The 21,535-nt window shown below is 51.3% G+C and overlaps 1 protein-coding gene and 1 pseudogene across 2 annotated transcripts in view; both read right to left on the bottom strand.

Moving 5' to 3' along the window:
* Positions 1 to 382: 382 nt before the first annotated feature.
* TMPRSS13 (transmembrane serine protease 13) overlaps positions 383 to 21,535 on the bottom strand; it is a 77,309-nt gene continuing 56,156 nt past the window's right edge. For both annotated transcript variants that reach the window (XM_029209465.1, XM_029209464.1), the window contains exons 3-13: positions 20,556 to 20,660; positions 17,277 to 17,399; positions 16,164 to 16,293; positions 13,926 to 14,018; positions 10,343 to 10,386; positions 8,913 to 9,075; positions 7,882 to 8,057; positions 4,350 to 4,448; positions 2,986 to 3,128; positions 2,679 to 2,831; positions 383 to 1,980 (exon numbers count right to left, since the gene is read on the bottom strand). In XM_029209465.1, the coding sequence (XP_029065298.1) occupies positions 1,963 to 1,980; positions 2,679 to 2,831; positions 2,986 to 3,128; positions 4,350 to 4,448; positions 7,882 to 8,057; positions 8,913 to 9,075; positions 10,343 to 10,386; positions 13,926 to 14,018; positions 16,164 to 16,293; positions 17,277 to 17,399; positions 20,556 to 20,660 (1,247 nt within the window). In that variant the 3' untranslated portion in view covers positions 383 to 1,962. The remainder of the gene's footprint in view (positions 1,981 to 2,678; positions 2,832 to 2,985; positions 3,129 to 4,349; positions 4,449 to 7,881; positions 8,058 to 8,912; positions 9,076 to 10,342; positions 10,387 to 13,925; positions 14,019 to 16,163; positions 16,294 to 17,276; positions 17,400 to 20,555; positions 20,661 to 21,535) is intronic.
* LOC114887674 lies at positions 18,465 to 19,406 on the bottom strand (annotated as a pseudogene).

Raw genomic sequence — 21,535 nt, 5'->3', positions numbered from 1 at the left:
CACCTCATCTATGAAGGCTTCCCTCACCTCTCTAGGTGCAGCTACTGGCTGTGTTCCAAGCGCGGTGTCCACACTGAATCACAGCTTCTATCACACTGGGTCACGACCATGACTTCCTGAGGACCATTGTGGTTTTTGTACCACCTGGGCCTGGCGCAAGTTCCTGGTACAGAGGAGGCACCCATATGGTGGGTGAATGAATAAATAAATGAATGTATGATTAAATGAGCAGAACCCCAAACTGAAGAACCAAGACTAAGAACAAAAACTGAGGATGTCTGGGCACCTGGGTGGACAATCTCAGTTTTCTACCTAGGGTACCGTGAAAACATCCAGTGACACATTTTTCAGGTCACGCAACATTTATTGCTGAAGACCACTGCTAGGGGTGCTGTGGATGTGAATGTTGCCGTCCCCCAAAAAGCCCCAGCTGTGATAACACGTCACCAGCCCCCTCAGACCCTGCCCAGTGAACGCTAGCCAATTCCAGCTGCTCTTCCAGAACAGTGTATCCCCCGAGCAGCCGCCTGCCTGGGCTGGGCTGGGCTGATCTGCTCGGACCCTGCCGATGGGAGTCATAGCACTACCAGACAGGCCCAAAGGTGGTAGGAGAATGGGACTGCGAGAGGATCGGGCGCCCCAGAGAAAAGGATGGGGAAGGTCCAGGACTTCAGCTGGTGCGGGGACTAGACGCACTGATGCCCTGCAGGAGGGGCAACTCGGATCCTTCAGAGAAGCTGCTTGGAGGGCCTGGGGACAGAGCCAGCTTTCTCTCCAAGGCAGTTTTCATGGCAACACTGTGTCTATGAGAAGCTGAAATGGAGAAAGCTGAGAAGAAATTCCAAAGTCCCAGGACAGCCCTGGGTACCAGGGATGCCCATCCACCTCGATTTTCCCAGGCTCCGGGGCCAACAGAGAAGCAGCATGGGTTCCTTCATGCTCCTGCAGCCCTTGGATGCAGCAACAGTTGTGGTTCTCTTTGTGATGGATTTGCCCGCCAGCCCAAGTGAGGATTTGCTTCCCTGAGTATCTCAAAGGGCCCCTTGAGGGAAGGAGCCTTCTGTGGGACTGCAGAGGGGCACAGCTGCCGGGAGTCCCTCTGAGTTCCTGAGGTGATTGACGTTAGCTCTCTTGGCTCCTGGAATTTTTTTTTTTTTTTTATTGGAGGATCGTTGATTTACAATGTTGTGTTAGTTTCAGGTGTACAGCAAAGTAATTCAGTTACACATGTACATATATCCACTCTTTTTTCTTTTAGATTCTTTTGCTCCTGGGATTTGTGGAGAATTTTAAAAATACATCTACTTCTATTTCTTGAATATAAAAATAAAATGAAATGAAATTTGCCTCCAACAGCCTGTGACCAAACGAGGACAGCAAGCCCTGTCCTGAGTTGTCAGCGGGGACAGCCACGACACGGCCCAAGCGGGAGGGCTGAGAGGGGAGAGGCCACGCAGAAGGTCAGCGGGAATATCTTCCCACTAGGGATGGTCCCAGTACGCCATGAAACATATTACTGGCCCCTGACAGCAGTGATGGCTGGGCCACTGGAGGTGGGGGGGCAGCCCATTCTGGACTAGTCTCCAAGTTAGGGTCAGAGAAGCAAGAATTCCTGATGTGACCTTCCAGGCCCTTCCCTGGGCTCCACCTCCTGCATCCATTATGGTCACCCCTGTGGGAACCTCCATGGTGTCCAAACAGTTCTCTTCAGGTGATTTCCAGCCTGGTGTTTGAGAAGAGCTGACAGCGCTCCTGGTTTCTGAAGACCTTGGGAAAGCAGTGACACACACGTGTGCCCATGCACACACACATGTGTATTCACAGAGGTGGCAGACAGTGGAGGTGGCAGTAACGATGGTGTCTGGTGGCCTTTAGCCCAGATGATGGTGCCTATGGCCAGGTCACATTGGCCAGAGTCTTTACAGCAGCCAGTGCCGTGCGGTGGAGCCGGACTCAGGCTTTCTAGAAGCGCGTCTCACTCTGAGGAGAGGGAGAACAGGGTGAGGGTGGGCAGGGTGTGCTTGGAACACAGAAGGCTGAAGGTGGGGGCTCAGAGCCTAAAATTCAGCCCAGCTGTCATCGGGCACTGCCCCTCAGAGAAGAGGGGCAGCCCAGAGGAAAAGATGGGAACAGGACCCGCCCCACTGGACTTCCAGAGAAGCCTTCCCATCCCCACCTGAGCCCTCACCGCCTGGGCAGAGAAGGGAAGGGCTGGCACAGCATCCCTGCCCTACAGCTAGGATGCAGGCCCAGGGAAGGTAGGAGCTGGACCGGGTCCACAGAGGTGGGGGGTAGACCTCCATTTCCTGATGCCCAGTTTCCCGGGAGACCCACCTCCTGCCAATAAGGGGAGGCCTCCTCCTGTCAGTGTGTGGGCTCACGACGCGGCCATCACTGGGCAGAGGCTGGGGCCGGTACCCAGCCTAGACCCACCACTTTCCAACCCTCTGAGCTCTGTTTTGCAGGAGCAAAAGGGGCGGAAGAAGCACAGGCAGCTGGGGTCGGCCCAACATTTGACTCCTGTCCTGTCCTGGTCATTTCCACATTCTGAACACCCCCAAAGGCGAGGGGGCAAGGGGGCCTCGCCGAGACCCTGGGGAAAGGCTAGGCCCTCTTCCAGGCACCCCACCTTTGGGAGTCCCCGCCTGCTGGGTACACACACCCCGCAGGGCTCTCACCTCCATCTTGCTGTATATCCAGTGGAGGACTTCCGTCACTTTGGTGTACACGCCGGGTTTGTTTCTCTGGCCACAGCCAATGCCCCAGCTGGTGACTCCTGCCAGGTACCAGCGGTGGTCCTGCTCGCAGACCAGGGGCCCCCCGCTGTCTCCCTACAGGGGAGGGCACGCGCATCAGCAGGGTGAGAGGGGCAGCCCTTGGGCAGGAGACGGTGGGCACCTGACTCTCCCTCCGACCCCAAAACCTCAGCCTTCCTCCCTTCCCTTGGGGTCCCAGAGCCTGAGCCCCACGTGGGAGCAGCCTCACCTGGCAGGAATCTCTCCCTCCCTGCAGGTCCCCTGCACACATCATCCTCGGGGTGAGGCCGCTGTTGTAGACTAAGTAGTTGTTACACTTCTTGAAGTCGATGAGGTTGACCTGCACCTCCCGGAGGAATGGGGATGTCCTCTCTTCAGTGCAGTGGAGGAGAGAGAAGAAGGGAAGGGAGTGAGACTCCGGGCGGCTTTGTGGCCTTCCAGCTGCCCACCCCACACCCCAGACTGGCAGCCTCCCGGGCGTGGAGGGCACCATTCCCATGGTAGGCCACCCAGGATGTATGGGCACATACACCCTCACACCAGACACAACTCACTACACGTAACAGAGACACACGTACACAGACAAACTCACAGGCCTTTCGGGCTGCCTTACATGCCGCACAGTGCCTTTCTGTATCCAAAGCAACGTCAAATAGATCATTTCTTTCTGGTAACCGCGTGCTCTGAGGAGAGCAGGTGTGATGAATCCATTTACAGAAGGAGAAATTTAGGGCTGAGGAAGGACTTGCCCACGGTCACCCAGCGAGTCAGTCACAGGGCCAAGATCAAAACGAGGCTGCTCCTGGCCAGTCACCGCTCCATCCCACGAGCAGGCCCTGACACCTGTGGCGGCCACAAGCTCACGATGCTCATGGCAAGGCCAGCTGACTGCTGTGCCCTCCTGCCCAGTATACATAATCTTACAGACCGGACACCAGACACGGCCACCCGTGACCATGATGAAGTGAGGGAAAACCAAACCGCTTCCTAGCCTTGTTTCAGCACAGACAAAACACAAGGTAGGTCAAACCACGAAAGGACCAAACAGCCCCCTGTCCCAGCCAGGATGAGCAGCTCCTGCTTCTTCACCAACTACAGCTTTAGACTCAGTCTATTAACTCTTTCTAAATGAGATTATTAAGATATCCACTCACAGGATTATCCCTGCCTCCTACAGGCAACCAATCTAGAGAAATACTTCACTTCTTTGAACCCCCTTCAAAGCACCCGAATCCTATAAGTCCTTTCTGACACCCTCTTGTTGAGACGCCCCACAGTTCTCCCTGGTGTGAGTTCTCCCTCGGTTCAATGAGCAATGAACCCAGGTCTTTCAAAGACAGGGGTTTTCCTTGTGTTCTTGGCCGGGGCATTGTCACAGCAACTGCTTTGATGTATACGCAGGTGTATATACACACACATTCACACCAAGGCCCATGAATCTATATATCCAAACCCTCATCTAGGTAGACCCTCATCTCTATACCCTGACATATCACCCCCACACACTCTACACAGACACATATGTACACACACACACACACACACACACACACACACACACACACACCACACACTCTAGCATCTGCCTCTCACCATCTGTCTCCTCGGTCTTGCCGAAGCCTGTGACCCAGCAGGTCTCATTGAGGCTGAAGGTCTGTCCATGCATGGGGAGGCAGGCAGGGTGGACATGTGCTGTGACAAGACCTCAAGACATCAGTGAAGGGACAAGGCTGGAGGTTTTGGTGGGGGGTGTGTGTGGAGGGACAGGAGTACCAATGTCCCAGGACCTCCTCCTTCCCCCCAGAGTGCTTCTGAATCTTTCAGGGCCTTGAACGGACCAGGCAAGAAACTCAATCACTTTATCTTGCCCTCCAGCCTTCAGGGTGCCGTCAGAGCCCCCAGACATTCTGATTTTTCAGTGGGTGACATGTGGGCAAATGCATATGTCTTGGAAGCTCCCCTGTGCCAAGCTGGTACTAGGTGGCTGAGGGTCTCTCTCTTCAAGAGTGGCTGTCCTGGCTGAGCCTCTTCCACGCCTGTCCCTCAGAGCAAGGAGCAGTGCAGGCTAAATCCCAGGTATTACTACCATGACGTCTCAGGGGTGTGTCCTGCCTGGTCTGGGGAGGGCACCCCTGTTTGGCCAGGGCCTGAGCCTCTCTCTCCTGGGTGAGACAACCTCTCCAAATGGGGAGAGCACATCCCTAGAGGCACAGGCCACGAAACTGCTGCTCCCTTGCTCCCACACTCAGAATCAATGCATCTGTTCATAGGCTCCCTCTGAGGACCAGCGTTCCCGTGTGGACTAGAGCACCGACCAATTCGCAAGAAGAAAAGAGTTGATAGAATGTTTGCAGCGTTCACGATTGTTGTGCTCACTGCAGCTTCCCGTGCCTAAAACAGTGCCTGGCACATAGAAAGTGCTCATAGGAAGGAAGGAAGGAAAGAAGGAAGGAAGGGAGGGAGGGAGGGGAGGAAGGGGAGGGGGGAGGGAGGGATGGAGGGAGGAGAAAGACAGAGGGAGGGAGAATGAATGTAAAATTTTTCTCCTGTAAATTGGGAGTCGAACACATTTCTCTGCTAGAGAGTAAACAAACGAAAAATAAATGAAGGGATGCCATCAATTATTAAGCAAAAACACAAAACTTGACTTCTTAAAATAGTGTGTGCCTATTTTAGAGACATGCAGTCTTAAAAACATGCAACACTATTATATATTCTACTCTTTTTATGGGGTAATTAAATTTATCAGTGAGCCTTCACAAGTTTCCTCAGCTAGTACTGTGACTTCAAAGTGCTCAGCCTACCAGACAGTTTAAGAAACTCTGCCCTACCATATGACCCAGCAATCCCACTACTGGGCATATACCCTGAGAAAACCATAATTCAAAAAGAGTCATGTACCACAATGTTCATTGCAGCTCTATCTACAATAGCCCGGAGATGGAAACAACCTAAGTGCCCATCATCGGATGAATGGATAAAGAAGATGTGGCACATATACACAATGGAATATTACTCAGCCATAAAAAGAAACGAAATTGAGCTATTTGTAATGAGGTGGATAGACCTAGAGTCTGTCATACAGAGTGAAGTAAGTCAGAAAGAAGAAGACAAATACCGTATGCTAACACATATATATGGAATTTAAGAAGAAAAAAAAATGTCATGAAGAACCTAGGGGTAAGACAGGAATAAAGACACAGACCTACTGGAGAACGGACTTGAGGATATGGGGAGGGGGAAGGGTGAGCTGTGACAGGGCGAGAGAGGCATGGACATATACACACTACCAAACGTAAGGTAGATAGCTAGTGGGAAGCAGCCGCATGGCACAGGGATATGGGCTCGGTGCTTTGTGACCGCCTGGAGGGGTGGGGTAGGGAGGGTGGGAGGGAGGGAGACGCAAGAGGGAGGAGATATGGGAACATATGTATATGTATAACTGATTCACTTTGTTATAAAGCAGAAACTAACACACCATTGTAAAGCAATTATACCCCAATAAAGATGTTAAAAAAAAAAAAAAGAAAAAAAGAAACTCCGCCCTGATCTCTAAACCAAAAATCAGCGCACATGGTCTGACCACAGGACTACATAAATCTAAGCTGTGAGTGTCTCAGCCTAGAGGTATTCTTCCTTCCCAGGAGAGTGGGAGGGGGTAGGAGCGGCTATCAGAGTCTAGAGAGGGACTGCTGCAGCCTGAAAAGCATAGGTAGTGCTATAATAGCTTTAATTTAGTTTTACAAATTAATTCTATTTGGAATTCCAAATAATATTCAGGGGGTTTGGGGTGATGGCAGGTAAGATCTGGACGGTTAGCCAAATGAAGTCTGGGTTTTACAAGGCTGGGAAGGCCTGTTCTGATCCTTCAGACTGCCTGCCCGCTTTTATGTGTGCGCGAGGGGCAGGGCAGGGGCAGCACGGCACCCCCATCTCACCGCCCCAGGCTCCACAGACAAGGCTAGGCGGGGCAGGAGAAGGGCTGAGAGGGCTCGCCCGTGGCGGGTGGTGGGCTTGGCTTCTGCTGGGCTCGGCTCTAGGCCAGCTCCACCCAGCCCAGTCCTGCGTTGGGGTTGGGGTTCTCCTCCACACACCGCTGTGATGAGCTAACCGCCGTGACTCAGGACCAACACCGCCTCCGTAATTCACGTGCCGGCAAAGGCCCGCTCACAGGCCCAGAGCACCAGAAAGGCTGGAGTAAGCAGAGAGCCCTCCAAGGCTTCCAGAAGCCTCTGCAGCCTGCCAAGGCTGATTAGGTGCTGAATCTGTGCCACCGCGGCTCCCCGGGGTGCCCCCGACATCACATCACTAGCTTCTAAGTGGCTGCTTGTGTGTGTCATCCGTTTTGTTCTCTTTGCAGTGAAACTGCTGAGCCGCTATGTGGTAGACACACAGTATTTGACGCGTGAACAAATGGCTGGATGAAGTAATGAAGATAAACCCTGATCTCCTGAGAACTTCGGTAGCATTTCCTTCCTGTAGCCCCATTTGGTCCTCAGCTCCACCCTCAGCTCTCACGGCAGTTAGATGTTTGGATGTATAGGTACTTTTCTTGTGTTCGCAACTTTGGTGTTGGCAATTTGCCAGCAGAGAGCAGCATGGGAAGAGCATTGCTTAGGAGCCAGACCCAACTGGACCCAGTCTTGGAGCTGCCACTCATTACTGCATGGCCTCGGGGAACTCTCTCTCTCTAAAGTTCCTCTTCTCAAATGTAAAATGAAGTTAATAATAGTACCTGCTTCACAGGATGGGTTGTGAAGAGTAAATGAAATTGTAGATGTAAAATGCCTACCACAGGGTCTGGTCTCTGTTAAGTGCTCGATATACCAGTGAAACAATTCGATCTGTTTATCTTGATGAAGGCCAGTATCCAAACCCTGGCTCTGTCACCAATTTGCAATGTCAGATGTGTCACTGGGGCAAGTTTGTTTCCAACCTCTGGGTCTCAGTTCCCCTAACTGTAAGACAGAGGTGTTCCACTAAATGATCTCTAAAAATCTTTGACGTCCACCATGCTGAAGCTCTGGACCCTGGGATGGGTCAGTGGATGTTGCTAAGTGTAAAGGCTGGGCCCTAGGGCTGCTGGATGAGCAGGGTGGGGTGTGACAGGCATGGATTCACTCACTGGTCAGAGTCAGGGGCTCGGAGAGCCGCATGAGGGCGATATCATAGTCGTCATCGTCGTCCGAGTAGTTGCTGTTGATAATGATCTGGGCAATGGAGGCTCCCTCGGGCAGCTGGTGCAGGTTGTTGGTGCCCACGTACACCTTCCAGTCCTCCAGGATCTTATTCGGGGTCCTGCTGGAGCCACAGAGAGCATGGGCCAGTCACCACATGGCAGAGCCCTCTGGAGGCAGGAGAATGGATGAAGTGACCTCTGGAGGGAGCTCTCTATCTTAGCCCAGGGATCTAGGACAATCCCCTACTTCCAAACAACCGCTCTGAACTGGCGGTTCTGTACCTTACAATAGAAAACGGGAGGGGATGAGTAAGACTTCTAGGACCACTGGCCCCACTGGCTCCTCTGGATGCCACCAAGGATCAAATAAGGTGGGTGGGACACACCTCAGTGGTAGGTAGTATCCTCAGCAGAAACGGAGCTTTCGACAGGACAAAGTGACCCACTGAAGCCTCACTACTGGGGAAGCCAGCGCCCCTGAGGCCTCGTCTCCGAGCCCTTTGCTGTCCACCAGCTCAAAGGACAGGCCTGGCTGGTGACTGTCAGAAGCTGACCGCACTGCCCTTCCCACAATCCCCATCGCTCAATTCCTGGGACAGCATTCCTGATGTCTTGGGCTCCTCCCCTCTAACTTCCAGTTTCTGGAAGCAGCAACAAGCCCCAACCCTCTTTATTTCACCCTGTTCTTTAGGGCAGGCTCACAATTCCTTCCTTCTACCTGCCTCTCTCTCTCCCTTGGAGCCACCAATAGTATTTTCTCACTCTGTACTGGCTCAGAACAAGCAATCCCAACTCACAGTCCCAGGACCAAATACCAGCGGCAAACCATGGTCCTCACCACACACGAGCTGCCCAGCCCACAGGGGCCAGCCTTACAAACAAAGCCCTCCTCCACAGAGAGAAGTAGTCTGCCCTCAGCCCTTGCTGGCGTCCCCGACCCTTAGCGGTGTCGCATCACTGCCCCCTTGGGCACTTACAAGAAGAAGCAGTGGGCGGCGGTGAGAACCCACTGGGCGTCGATCAGTGTGCCCCCACAAATGTGGGTGTGGGCATACTGCAGACTGACTTGCCAAGGCCACTTGCTCTCTGGGGCCAGCGCCCCTCCCACGATCCGCCCGATCAGGGTCCTCAGTCCACAGTCTGGGGAGAAGTAGAAGAGATAAGCTGGTATGAACTCAGCTTTTCTCAGAGCAGCAACCATGCTCCCAGGCCCAGGGAATCTCAGGCAGCCGCATCCTGAGGGTACCACCCACTCATGGAGGCCGCTTTGCTCACTTAATCTGAAGGAGCACAGCTGCTTCCTGCCAACACAGAGCTCCCACATGGTGGGTTAGCTTTCTGGGATCATCCGGTGGGTAGTTTGGTCCTAGGAAAGATCCTCTTTCCTCCCACTCGTTCATTCTTCCATTAATTCGATAAATGCTTCCTAAATACCTCATGCTTTGGGCACTGTGCCAGGCATTAGGATCACAACGGTGAATTCCAGGGCTGCTGTCAGGACCTCGCGAAAGCAGACCAAGTCTAACATGACCCTGAATTGGTAAGCGCTGTGAGGGGGTCGCTTCAAAACAAAGGAGAAAAGCCCTTCCCATGATGCACAGGTAGGTGGTGCCCACATGTTTCCTCAGTGGGTCATCTCGTGCTGTTGGGGACCCTGCACCCCAGGCGAACATTTCCAAACATGTTCTGGATTAAGTCCTCCCCCCGAAATCATGGACAGAGTTTGTTCACATGTGTGTTCTTTCTTTGAAGAAGGAGAGAGTGAAGAGCCAGCGGTGGTCTGAGGGGGCTCCATCCACAGCACTGTGCCCGCCTGCTCAGGGGAGCACCCCACCTGGTCATCATGAGAACACAGCACTCATGGACCGGTTAACAGTTTGGGCTTTGGGGTCAGACCCAAGGTCCAATACCAGCTCCTTACCTACCAGCGGTCTGACCTTAAGTAAGGCAAAATTTTCAGTCTCTTTTCAGTAAGCGGACAATAATGGCACCTGCCTCATGAGAATTAAATGTAATCACGTTTGTAAAGCCATAGGCGCAGTGCCTTGGCATCCAGTGTGCTCCGTAAATGTTGGCTCTGGATCTAGCTCCACGTCTATTGATAGCAGAGCTTTAAGCTGGCCCTGACGTGCTCTCCCAGTCCTCTGCCCTCTGCCCAGAATCCAGGAGACTTGAACGGTGAGGTTGCTGGGCTAAGCAGAGTCAGGAGAAGGGGAAACGCTACCCTGAGAATGTCCATCCAGGTGCCTTACAGGGACCCTGGCCCTGAAACAGGCCTGCTGCTCCAGCCCCTCTTCCTGGCTTGGACACCCAGGGCTGGCCCTCTCCCTCATAGGGACCCCACTGCTCTGCCCCCTGACTCCCACCCCACACAGGCCACTCTCCAGGAGAAAGGGCATCTTCTTACTGGGACACTGGAGAGTCACATACTGCTGGGAAGGGCATTCAGACCTGCAGCAGGAAACACAAAAGATGAGAAAAGGGCACATTAGCTGGCTCCTCCAGGAAGCCTTCCGTGATTGGTTCCTGCTAAGTCTCATCCCATCCCCTCTGCACAAGAATATGGAGTTTCTTTTCTTTTTTTCTTTTTCTTTTTTTTGTAACATCTTTACTGGAGTATAATTGCTTTACAATGTTGTGTTAGTTTCTGCTGTATAACAAAGTGAATCAGCTATATGTATAGATATATCCCCCATTCCCTCCCTCTTGCGTCTCCCTCCCACACTCCCTATCCCACCCCTCTAGGTGGTCACAAAGCATCGAGCTGATCTCCCTGTGCCATGCAGCTGCTCCCCACTAGCTATCTATTTTACAGTTGGTAGTGTATATATGTCAATGCTACTCTCTCACTTCGTCCCAGCTTTCCCTTCCCCCTTCCCATGTCCTCAAGTCCATTCTCTATGTCTACGTCTTTATTCCTGTCCTGCCCCTAGGTTCATCAGAACCTTTTTTTTTTTTTAGATTCTGTATATATGTGTTAGCATATGGTGTTTTTCGCTTTCTGACTTACTTCACTCTGTATGACAGACTCTAGGTCCATCGACCTCACTACAAATAACTCAATTCTGTTTCTTTTTATGGCTGAGTAATATTCCATTTATATATGTGCCACATCTTCTTTATCCATTCATCTGTCGATGGACATTTAGGTTGCTTCCATGTCCTGGCTATTGTAAATAGTGCTGCAATGAACCTTGTGGTACATGACTCTTTTTGAATTATGGTTTTCTCAGGGTATATGCCCAGTACTGGGATTGCTGGGTCATATGGTAGTTCTGTTTTTAGTTTTTTAAGAAACCTCCATACTGTTCTCCATAGTAGCTGTATCAATTTACATTCCCACCAACAGTGCAAGAGGGTTCCCTTTTCTCACACCCTCTCCAGCATTTATTGTTTGCAGATTTTTTGATGATGGCCATTCTGACCAGTGTGAGGTGATATCTCATTGTGGTTTTGATTTGCGTTTCTCTGGTGATTAGTGATGTTGAGCATCCTTTCATGTGTTTGTTGCCCATCTGTATATCTTCTTTGGAGAAATGTCTATTTAGGTCTTCTGCCCATTTTTGGATTGGGTTGCTTGTTTTTTTGATATTGAGCTGCATGAGCTGCTTGTATATTTTGGAGATTAATCCTTCGTCAGTTCCTTCATTTGCAACTATTTTCTCCCATCTGATGGTTGTCTTTTCATCTTGTTTATGGTTTCTTTTGCTATGCAAAAGCTTTTGTTTCATTAGGTCACATTTGTTTATTTTTGTTTTTATTTCCATTTCTCTAGGAGGTGGGTCAAAAAGGATCTTGCTGTGATTTATGTCATAGAGTGTTCTGCCTATGTTTTCCTCTGAGAGTTTGATAGTGTCCGGCCTTACATTTGGGTCTTTAATCCATTTTAAGTTTATTTTTGTGTATGGTGTTAGGGAGTGTTCTAATTTCATTTATTTACATGTAGCTGTCCAGTTTTCCCAGCACCACTTATTGAAGAGGCTGTCTTTTCTCCATTGTATATTCTTGCCTCCTTTATCAAAGATAAGGTGACCATATGTGCGTGGGTTTATCTCTGGGCTTTCTATCCTGTTCCATTGAGATATATTTCTGTTTTTGTGCCAGTACCATATTGTCTTGATTACTGTAACTTTGTAGTACAGTCTGAAGTCTGGGAGCCTGATTCCTCCAGCTCCATTTTTCTTTCTGAAGATTGCTTTGGCTATTCAGGGTCTTTTGTGTTTCCATACAAATTGTGAAATTTTTTGTTCTAGTTCTGTGAAAAAAAGCCAGTGGTAGTTTGATAGGGATTGCATTGAATCTGTAGATTGCTTTGGGTAGTACAGTCATTTTTCCACAATGTTGATTCTTCCAATCCAAGAACATGGTATATCTCTCCATCTGTTTGTATCATCTTTAATTTCTTTCGTCAGTGTCTTATAGTTTTCTGCATACAGGTCTTTTGTCCTCTTAGGTAGGTTTATTCCTAGGTATTTTATTCTTTTTGTTGCAGTGGTAAATGGGAGTGTTTCCTTAATTTCTCTTTCAGATTTTTCATCATTAGTGTATAGGAATGCAAGAGATCTCTGTGCATTAATTTTGTATCCTGCTACTTTGCCAAATTCATTGATTAGCTCTAGTAGTTTTCTGGTAGCATCTTTAGGATTCTCTCTATATAGTATCATGTCATCTGCAAACAGTGACAGCTTTACTTCTTCTTTTCCAATTCGGATTCCTTTTATTTCTTTTTCTTCTCTGTTGCTGTGGCTAAAACTTCCAAGACTATGTTGAATAAGCGTGATGAGAGTGGGCATCCTTGTCTTGTTCCTGATTTTAGAGGAAATGGTTTCAGGTTTTCCACCATTGAGAATGATGTTGGCTGTGGGTTTGTCATATATGGCCTCTATTATGCTGAGGTAAGTTCGCTCTATGCCTACTTTCTGGAGAGTTTTTATCATAAATGGGTGTTGAATTTTGTCAAAAGCTTTTTCTGCATCTATTGAGATTATCATATGGTTTTTATCTTTCAGTTTGTTAATATGGTGTATCACATTGATTGATTTGCGTATATTGAAGAATCCTTGCGTTCCTGGGATAAACCCCACTTGAAGATGGAGATTCTGACCTTTCTCCCTCCCAGTGGGACAGACCCTTCCAGTGCTTTCTGCAGGAATGGGGATGGCTTAGTGCAAATCACGCCCACTCTTCTCCCAACGTCCGTTTTTCTGTGGCAGATTGCACATATTGGCTAGGTCCATGTCCTTTGAACTCATGACTTCACTGTCCCAGCATCTTTCCCCGGCTAAACAGGTGACCCAACATTCCCCTGACAGTTGCTCAATGTTCAGCCAGCAACGTAGCATGTGAACCACCCAGCACAAAGCAGGCATCCAGGAGGCAGCTCATTGCCTCCCTTCCCTCCCCATGCCTACTTCTCTCACAGCCTAGTTTCTTCTCTCCCCTCCCCAAGGTAAACACTGCTAGCTGGTGGGGCACCCCTCCCACTCCTCCCCTCCACCCAGTGGTGGTGGGAAAGAGCATCTGCAGTGCAAACATGACAGATGGCGAGGCCCAGGGGGATGGCAATGCTCCTCAGATGGGCCTCCCTGCCCCCTAACTACCTGCACCTGGCACTCCCCCTGCTGAAGCTCCCCCACCCCATTCCCCACCCCAGTGATGTTTCCCCCTTTCCACCCCAAGCCCCCTCCCTGCAGCAGCTTTCAGTCCAAACATCAGGCTGACCAGTGGCCCCGAGGTTTATTCATTGTCTCTGGCAACGAGGTGAACTCTTGGGGGCCCCTCTGACCTCGAGGTGCTCTGTGCACCCAGCTTCGACTGCTTTCAAGTCAGGAGGCAGGTAATGAATGACAGCTGTTTCTGAGATGCTCTTGACATTCACGAGGGACTCCTGGAGGTGGGATCCCAGAAAGGCCGAGGGAGAGGGGCTCCCTGACTCAGAGCACTCCTTCACTCCCCTGCTCACAGCTGACAGCCTGGCCCGCCTCACACACCTGTAGATGCTCTCCTGGAAGGTGGAACTATATTTGGAGATTGAGAAACTGCTGTCAAAATTCCTGTTGGTCACGTTGGCTGTCTGGAAAGCACTGCAAGGGAGGAGAGGGAAAAAGAATGAACCTCCTTGAGACAGCGCACACCCATGGTTCCCCAGCCAGCATGAGAGTCCCAAGCGAGCCCTGCTGCAGAGGCCAAAGGCAGTTAAAACCCAACAATCTCAGACCCCACCCACATATTCCACCACTGCCCCCTACAGTAGTTTTTGTTTTTGTTTTTAATGTTGAGCCTTCTTTTAATTTATTTATTTTTATTTTTGGCTGTGTTTGGTCTTCGTCTCTGTGCGAGGGCTTTCTCTAGTTGCGGCAAGCGGGGGCCACTCCTCATTGCGGTGCGTGGCCTCCCTTGTTGCGGAGCACAGTCTCCAGACGCAGAGGCTCAGCAGTTGTGGCTCACGGGCCCAGCTGCTCCGCGGCATGTGGAATCCTCCCAGACCAGGGCTCGAACCCGTGTCCCCTGCATTAGCAGGCAGATTCTCAACCACAGCGCCACCAAGGGAAGCCCCTAACCCAGTGGTTTTGAAAGTGTGGTCCAATCCCAGAGGACAATGTTAGCGCTGCCTGGGAAGTTGTTAGAAATGCAAATTCTTGGGCCCTGTCCCAGGCCTACCAAATCAAGAACTCTGGTTTTCCGTTTTAACAAGCTCTCCAGGTGATTCTGATGCACTCTCGAGTTTGAGAAACACTGACCTAGCCCTTTTCTATCCAGACTGTGATCCATGGACTGACAGCAGCAGTATCACCCCAGACCTGCTGAGCCAGACCCTGCATTTTAAAGATCCTCATGTTATGGGTTTGCGCATTAAATCCTGAGAACCGTTTGGCTTTTAGACCACAACGTGCCTAAGTATCACCCCCAAGTGTTGTTAAGCAGGTTTGAAATCCTAATCCCAGAGATTCTGATTTCAGGGTGCATTTTAACAAGCACCCAGGTGATTCTTCTGTGGGTGATCCATGGACCGCTATCTGCGTGGCCCTTCGGTGTGTTTCTAGAACACGGGACACCCTTGCATGACAGCATGCCTTTGCGGGCGCTGTCCCTCTACCCAGGGGCCTCGTCCATGCTCGGCTGACCTCCAGGCACAGTCAGGCACCCTCTCCGTTGTGTGTGCATAATGCTTCCCACATGTCCTTTCCATTACACATCACACGGTGCTGTGATTATTGGTTGAAGCCTCTCTCACCCACACCATACCAGATTGTCCAAGGGCAGGGTTCTTGTCTGGGTGAATGGCTCAGACATAATAAAAACTCGATGAATGTTCTTTGAATAAATGACACTATCTATTGAAGCCCAAGGGAAGCTCGCATTTGCATAAGGTCACACAACTCGATGATAAACGATGTCCGTTGTCTTCCAACTAGATCACCCAGGTCGTCTTTCACAGATGGGAACTCTGAGGCTGAGGTAGGGGCAGAGAACTGGTTCTAAGTCCTCATCCCCAAGCCCTGGTGTTCTAGGTGGTTTCTACAGAGAGCCCACAGTGAGATCCTAAACAAACCTTTCTCGCTACAACTTCACACACGTTGGTGAACCCCCGAACTACTTGGTTTGAAACCCAGACCGAGAGGAAGAATGGAGGTGACTATGTGGCCTGCCAACCGGGGGCTCCTTCAAGGGGGAAGGTCACAGTAAACCCCACTCCCTACTCCACCCACTGGTACCAGCTTCTTGTTTCAGATCTGTAGAGCCAAAGATGCTAATGACTTTACCTAGCCACGTCTGCCCATCTCGTTCCTCGTTTGACGCATTCTAGCCCAAGCCGCAGCTGCTTTTTTGCTCAAAGTCCACTGAAGGGTTTGCACAGCCTGAGTTGCTGGTTCCCAGATGTGAGGAGAAGACGAGACCTGCCCGAATGCCCACCCACCTCACAGGGCCTCTGCGACCACTGAATGCGAGCGTGGGCACGAGGATGCTTTGATGCAAAAAACCATACAGGAACGTCATCCTGCTGTAGATCTGCAGATAACTACTTTGGCCTCCTGGAAACAGCTTGTCCCCAGACTTGGGCTCCCCAGGCCACTGTCCCTTTGAATAATTCAAGTGTGCTATTAGCTAGTGACCTCAGCCCTGGTCCCCAAGAGTCTTTTTAATATGTGTTTCCATCAATGATCCTGAGATGCCCTTGTGAAGAGTCTGAGGCACCCCTGAAGCTGGGACTCATGGGGGAGGTTTACCTCTTGAAACCCAGCTGCTGGCAGGTCTTCTTCGAGTAGATATCATTCCAGCTGTCACTGCAGATGGGAAGCCACTTATGGGAGGATCCAGAGTAGATTTTAAGCAGAGACTTGTCCCAGTCAAACCTCACTGCAGGGCAAAAAAAGGTCAAGGCAGGTCCTCAGCACCAGGAAGCTCCAAGTTCTTGAGGAATGAATTGAGTAAGGCTCTGAGATGCTCCTGTCCTAAGGCTTCTCACTGAGGCCTTGCAAACAGCCGGGAGCTTGGCCCGGGACGGGATGGTCATCAGCCAGTGCTCAGAGCCCAAGGTGCTCAGTAAGGGCAGAGCCAAGACAAGGGGCTGGGGCGGAGCAGAAAGAGATCTCCATCCGACGGGACCCACAGCCGTCACTGGGAGAAGGGGTGTGCACTGCCAGGAGCTATCACCCCACGAGGGCAGTGACGTGCCCAAATAAGAGAGGGACAAGGGGAGTGATGATCCAACTGAGTGCTCGCTAGACAGGCTCAGTCACAGATGGATGTGGTCATGGGCAAGGACACACATGTACACACAGGTGGGAAGGGCCAGATGTGCACCCACAGACACCCACATTAGGGCTGTACATGGACAACACAAGTAAAAACCAGTGAGGACCAGCGCTCAAAGAGATCATTGTGCTCATGAAAGCCTTCATTTACAAACTGACCTTCATGGAACCATAGAGGTGGCAGGTCAGAGGTCACCTGCTGGGCACATGGACAGAGCTCTGGACCCCACACCTGCCTCCAGCCAGAGCAGCCCTGCTTTGCTCAGTCTGGTAGCTGCGAGCTGTCAGATGGTATCCGAGAACCACTAATCTTGTCCAATCCACTCATTTTCCAAGTTAGGAAACTGAAGCCCAGAGAAGGTAAGTGATTAACCCAAGTCACACAGCACTCAAAGCCAGGTTCCAAACCCCAGCCTATTGTAACTAGAACCCAGATCCTCTGAGTCTCTCTCCATTGCCTCCCATTTGAGCTGATACCCAGTTTGCAGTCCCCAGAGTGCACATGCGCGGGTGTGCACTTGCTCATGCGCACGCGTGCGTGCGCGCGCGCGCGCACACACACACACACACAGCCGGCCTCCTTACCACAGCCCAGCTCGTCGCTCTTCAGCTTACAGTCCACGACCCCATCACAGCGCACAGCATGCTTGGGGCAGCTCTCTACCGGTTCCTTGTACTTGATCCCTATGTGGCCCTGCCAGAAGTAGACTGAAAAAAATGAAGCAGAAGCCAGGTCACTGCCAGCCCCAGAGAGACATGACACTAAGCAGCCCAAGGCCCTGGGTGTTCTGAGACACTGATCTGCAATCCCTCCTGGACTCTGGGTCTCTCATCCCCCTTCTGTATGGAGAGAAAGGCTGCTCAGGAATGCTCCGGAATGCTCCAGAAAGCTTCTGCAAGCAGGGCAGCACTCAAGAGCGGCCACCCAGAGAGGGAGGGAGGGAGGGAGGGAGGTGTGGAGACGGTTACTACTCTGGGAGCTCCCCTGCCCTATGTGCCGGCCAGAGTGGTGGTCAGAAAAAGCCCTTCCTCCACCATCCCAGAGGCCCCTTCTCAGAGCCACTCCGGCATCCCTCCACCTCTGTGCCCTGTGGGTTGTAGCAGAGACACTTCCATCTTCAGTCATACACTTGCAACCACTACCTGTCCTGTCTTCGCAAAGTCTGTCCTCCCAGCCTCAGAAGCTCCTGGATTTTCTTCCTCCTCCCTCTTCTCTAAACAAGGTGTGTCCCCTTGGCTCAGTTCTTGCCCCGTTACTTGTCTTGATGCCTGTAAATGTCTTCCCACTCCGCGAGCAACTCTAGGGGGCTGATTCCTAAACGTACAAGTTGTGCTGAAAAGCCGACAGCTTTACAAACCATATGTGAAAATCAGCTTCATGACTTCTTCTAAGACCCATCTCTTTCCAAACTAGGAACCGTCATCCCTCCTGCCCGGAAACACCTCCCCTTGGATGCCTAAGAAACCCCGGTTCTGACTCCTCACCCTGCCTCTTGTCTGCAACCTGTTCCTCAGCCCTCACATATCCCACTGGTCCCACTATGCTCTCCGTCACCCCGGGTGCAGGTCAGCCTTGTGTGACTGCTCCTTCCAAGTCCAGACACCAATTCCCTCCTAACCTCTTGGACTTCCCCCTCCTCTCTGTGCCCTGGTCCTTCCCTCTCCCACGTCCTGGGCACTGAGGCTCCTGGGATCACTTTGATGTGTAGCAGAGAGAGCTCTCAGGGGGCGGGGGCTCTAGTCCTGACCCCGCTGCACAGCTGCTCAGTGACCACTTCCCTGGGAATTCCGGAGGTCAGGGGGCTTCAGGGAATGCTGTGAAATCATGCTGAGCACCTGCCCTCAGTTGCCATCTCCCCCCTCCATGGGTTATTTCCTACTGGAGCAGATGTCCCGTGTGGGGAAGGGAGGCAGCCGGGTGGGGCACCCCAGCGGGAGGTTCACATGCATGCCACGTGGCGGCAGGTTCTGTGTTGACGCCTTCACATGCATTGTCAGGCAGGCGGGGAAACTGAGGCTCGGGAAGTTAATTAACTTGATGAAGCCACACAGCTGGTAAGTGGCAGAGCCGAGATGCTTCAGCAGGTCTGTCTGGTCCTAAAGCCATACTCCTTGTTTGTTTTTTTTTTTACTTTTATTTGTATTTATTTTTTGCGGCATTTATTCCCGGGCCATACGTTTTTGTTTCTTCAGTTTCTTCTGAGATATCTTCTTCTTCTGGACAACCTCCTCTTCTGGTTTAGGAACAATCTGTTCTTTTTCAGTAAGGATCATCTCAGTGTGGCAGGGAGAGCTCACGTATGGGTTGATCCGACCATGAGCTCTCTAAGTTCTGTGCTGCATCTTGGGGGCTTTGCTCACCTGGATGTGCTCAATGCCCAGAGAATCTACATCTAAGCCCTTAAGTTCAGCGTTACTCTCTGCACTTTTGAGCATGTGCAGTGAAAATTCAGCACTCCTTCTGGGCCACCGACCCTGCGTCCAGCCCCACTGTTTGGCCTGGGCACACCTACCAGCTCCACCATTGTAACGACGGAATGGCACACGCTGCCTCTTTAAAGTGACATCCTTCAGATACTTGGTGGCTTTTCGGATATGCATACCCTTAATGGCCTGGACAGTTTCACAAGTGTTCTTAAAGTGAACACGAAGATTTGAACCTCTTGACTTGCATGATTTTGTGGGGTTTTCTGGGTCAAGTGAAGAGCGAACCATTTTTAGAGGTCACCTCAAGCCACTTACCAGAAAAGGAAACATAAAGTCATACTTTTAACCAGCGTGCAACTTCTTCCCACGCAATCCTCTCCCTCAAACAGACCTGCCCTTCGCCACCCGTGCTGCCTCTTTAACAGAATCCTTACCCCTCAGCCTGGCATTTAAAGCTCTCTACAATGTGGCCCAGCCACGTGCAACCAAACGACAGCCCTCAGGTTCCCAAATGAATATTCTGTCTGGTTAAGTGGGTCCCTTCCCTCTCCCCATGCCAACTTGCCCATCTGCCCCCCACATTTCCTGCAGCTCCTCATCCTGCTCAGATGCCCTGCCCAAGACGCAACCCCCCCCCATCTTCTAGGTCCTCATCTGGCCCTATGGCCTTTAGGAGCTGTCCCCTGCCACCTCAGCCCATACAGCTGCCCTCTCTTGCTGATGGTCACACTCAAATGCACTTGGTCTTAATCATTTCCACCTACGTCCCCCAGGAGACAGTACTCTCCCTGAGGACAGGGTGGTGTGATGTGTGATCCCCTTTGCTCCCTCCTAAGGTTTCCCACTGTGCTGGGCTCAGAGTGGACTCCCTGGCAGGGAGTCCAGGGACATGTCCTGAGTATCTTTCCCAAAGGAGGGCGAGGAATTGAGGGAGCCTGGACCCCTGAACACTTTATCCCATTGATTAAAAATGCCTGGGGACTTCTCCTAATCAATGTTTTTGTTTGTTTTTTAAATAACTAACTTTTTTAGAGTGGGATTTTGTGCCAGGCATTATGCCAGTAGCTCATTTATTCCTTATAACCCAGTGAAATCTTTAGGAAATTTTACTGAGCACATAATAAGTTGAATGAATGAATTTAATCCCATTTGAAGAAACAGAAACTGAGCTCAGACTGGTTAACTACTTGCCCAAGTAAGTAACACAGATGGGACCAAAGCCAGGTTCCTCTGACTTCCCACCCTCTCAATCCAGCTATCTCCAAGGGGCCTGGAGGTGCCATGGTCCAAGGCCATTTGCAGGAGTGTCCCTTTGTGGACATGGCAGCCGGTGAGTGTGTGTTCCCCGCTCGTCTCCCTGCTGCGTGTCCCCATCCCTGAACCCCACTGCACCCCGCAGTGACCAGAGCCCAGCCCTGCTCCCTCTGTTAAACTCACAGAGAACGACGAGTGACACCACGAGGGCAATGAGGAAGAAGATACATCCGATGAGCAGCAGCTGCCTCAGGCCCTCCTGCCTGGTGAACTTGGGCAAGTGGACACCTGGGAACAGGCCAGAAGTAGGGAGGGTGAGGCTGTTGGAGGGGAGCCTGGCACAATGGATGAGGGAGAAGGAAAGAAAGCTGGCCCACCCAGAATATGGCACCGCCCCTGCCTGAAACCAAGCTCCCTTTTACTCAGCATCTACTGTGGGCCAGCTAGGCATTTGCGTGTGTTATCTCATTTAATTCTGACAGCAACTGTGTGTGCTGGGTATCATTACGCCCATTTTATAGATGGGGAAACTGAGGTTCATGGATGTTAAATAACTTGCTCAAGCTTACTTGGCTAGTGAGTGGCAGAGTAGGGATTCAAATGAAATGTGTCTGATCCCAAAGGTCTCCACACCAAAGTGCCTCACCGGTCCTGCAAAGGGCAAGACTGGGCCCCAAATCTGGGATGCTCCTCCAGTCCTGTTTATATTGCAGTGCTGGGGCAGGAGGACAGGAGGAGGGCAAAGTTGGGATGGGCAGAAAGGCTGCTTCCCTAAGGGCAGAGCCAGTCCCTGAGGACCATTTGACGTCTCTGTCTCCCTATTAGCTGAATCCTATAAGCCAGATTGGGAAGTTGGGGGTGGGGCATGCCTGCCTGATCAGAATCTCTCTCTTTGCCCCTCTACCCACAGATGAGCCCACGATCATGACTGTACTCCAGTGCAGACCCCAGCTTCCCTGGTAGACCCCCAGGGCAGCCCAAGGAAAGAACCCTGGTTTCTAACCAGGAGCCCTGGCTCTCAAAATCTGCACCTTGACCCAGACTGAGCAGCCTCCAAAGTTCCATCTGCTTTGTCGGTCCTGGTTTCTTATCCTCTACCCCATTTGCTGCAATTTCCCACTGCCTTGGGTTGGCATGTCATGGGTCCTTTCTGCCCCCTCCTC

This window comes from Monodon monoceros, unplaced genomic scaffold (genome assembly GCF_005190385.1).
Source record: "Monodon monoceros isolate NGI ecotype Baffin Bay Population unplaced genomic scaffold, NGI_Narwhal_1 Super_Scaffold_7, whole genome shotgun sequence".
NCBI classification, from domain to species: Eukaryota; Metazoa; Chordata; class Mammalia; order Artiodactyla; family Monodontidae; genus Monodon; species Monodon monoceros.
The sequence above is the reverse complement of the archived record's forward strand: the minus strand, read 5'-3'. Positions and strand labels throughout refer to the sequence as shown.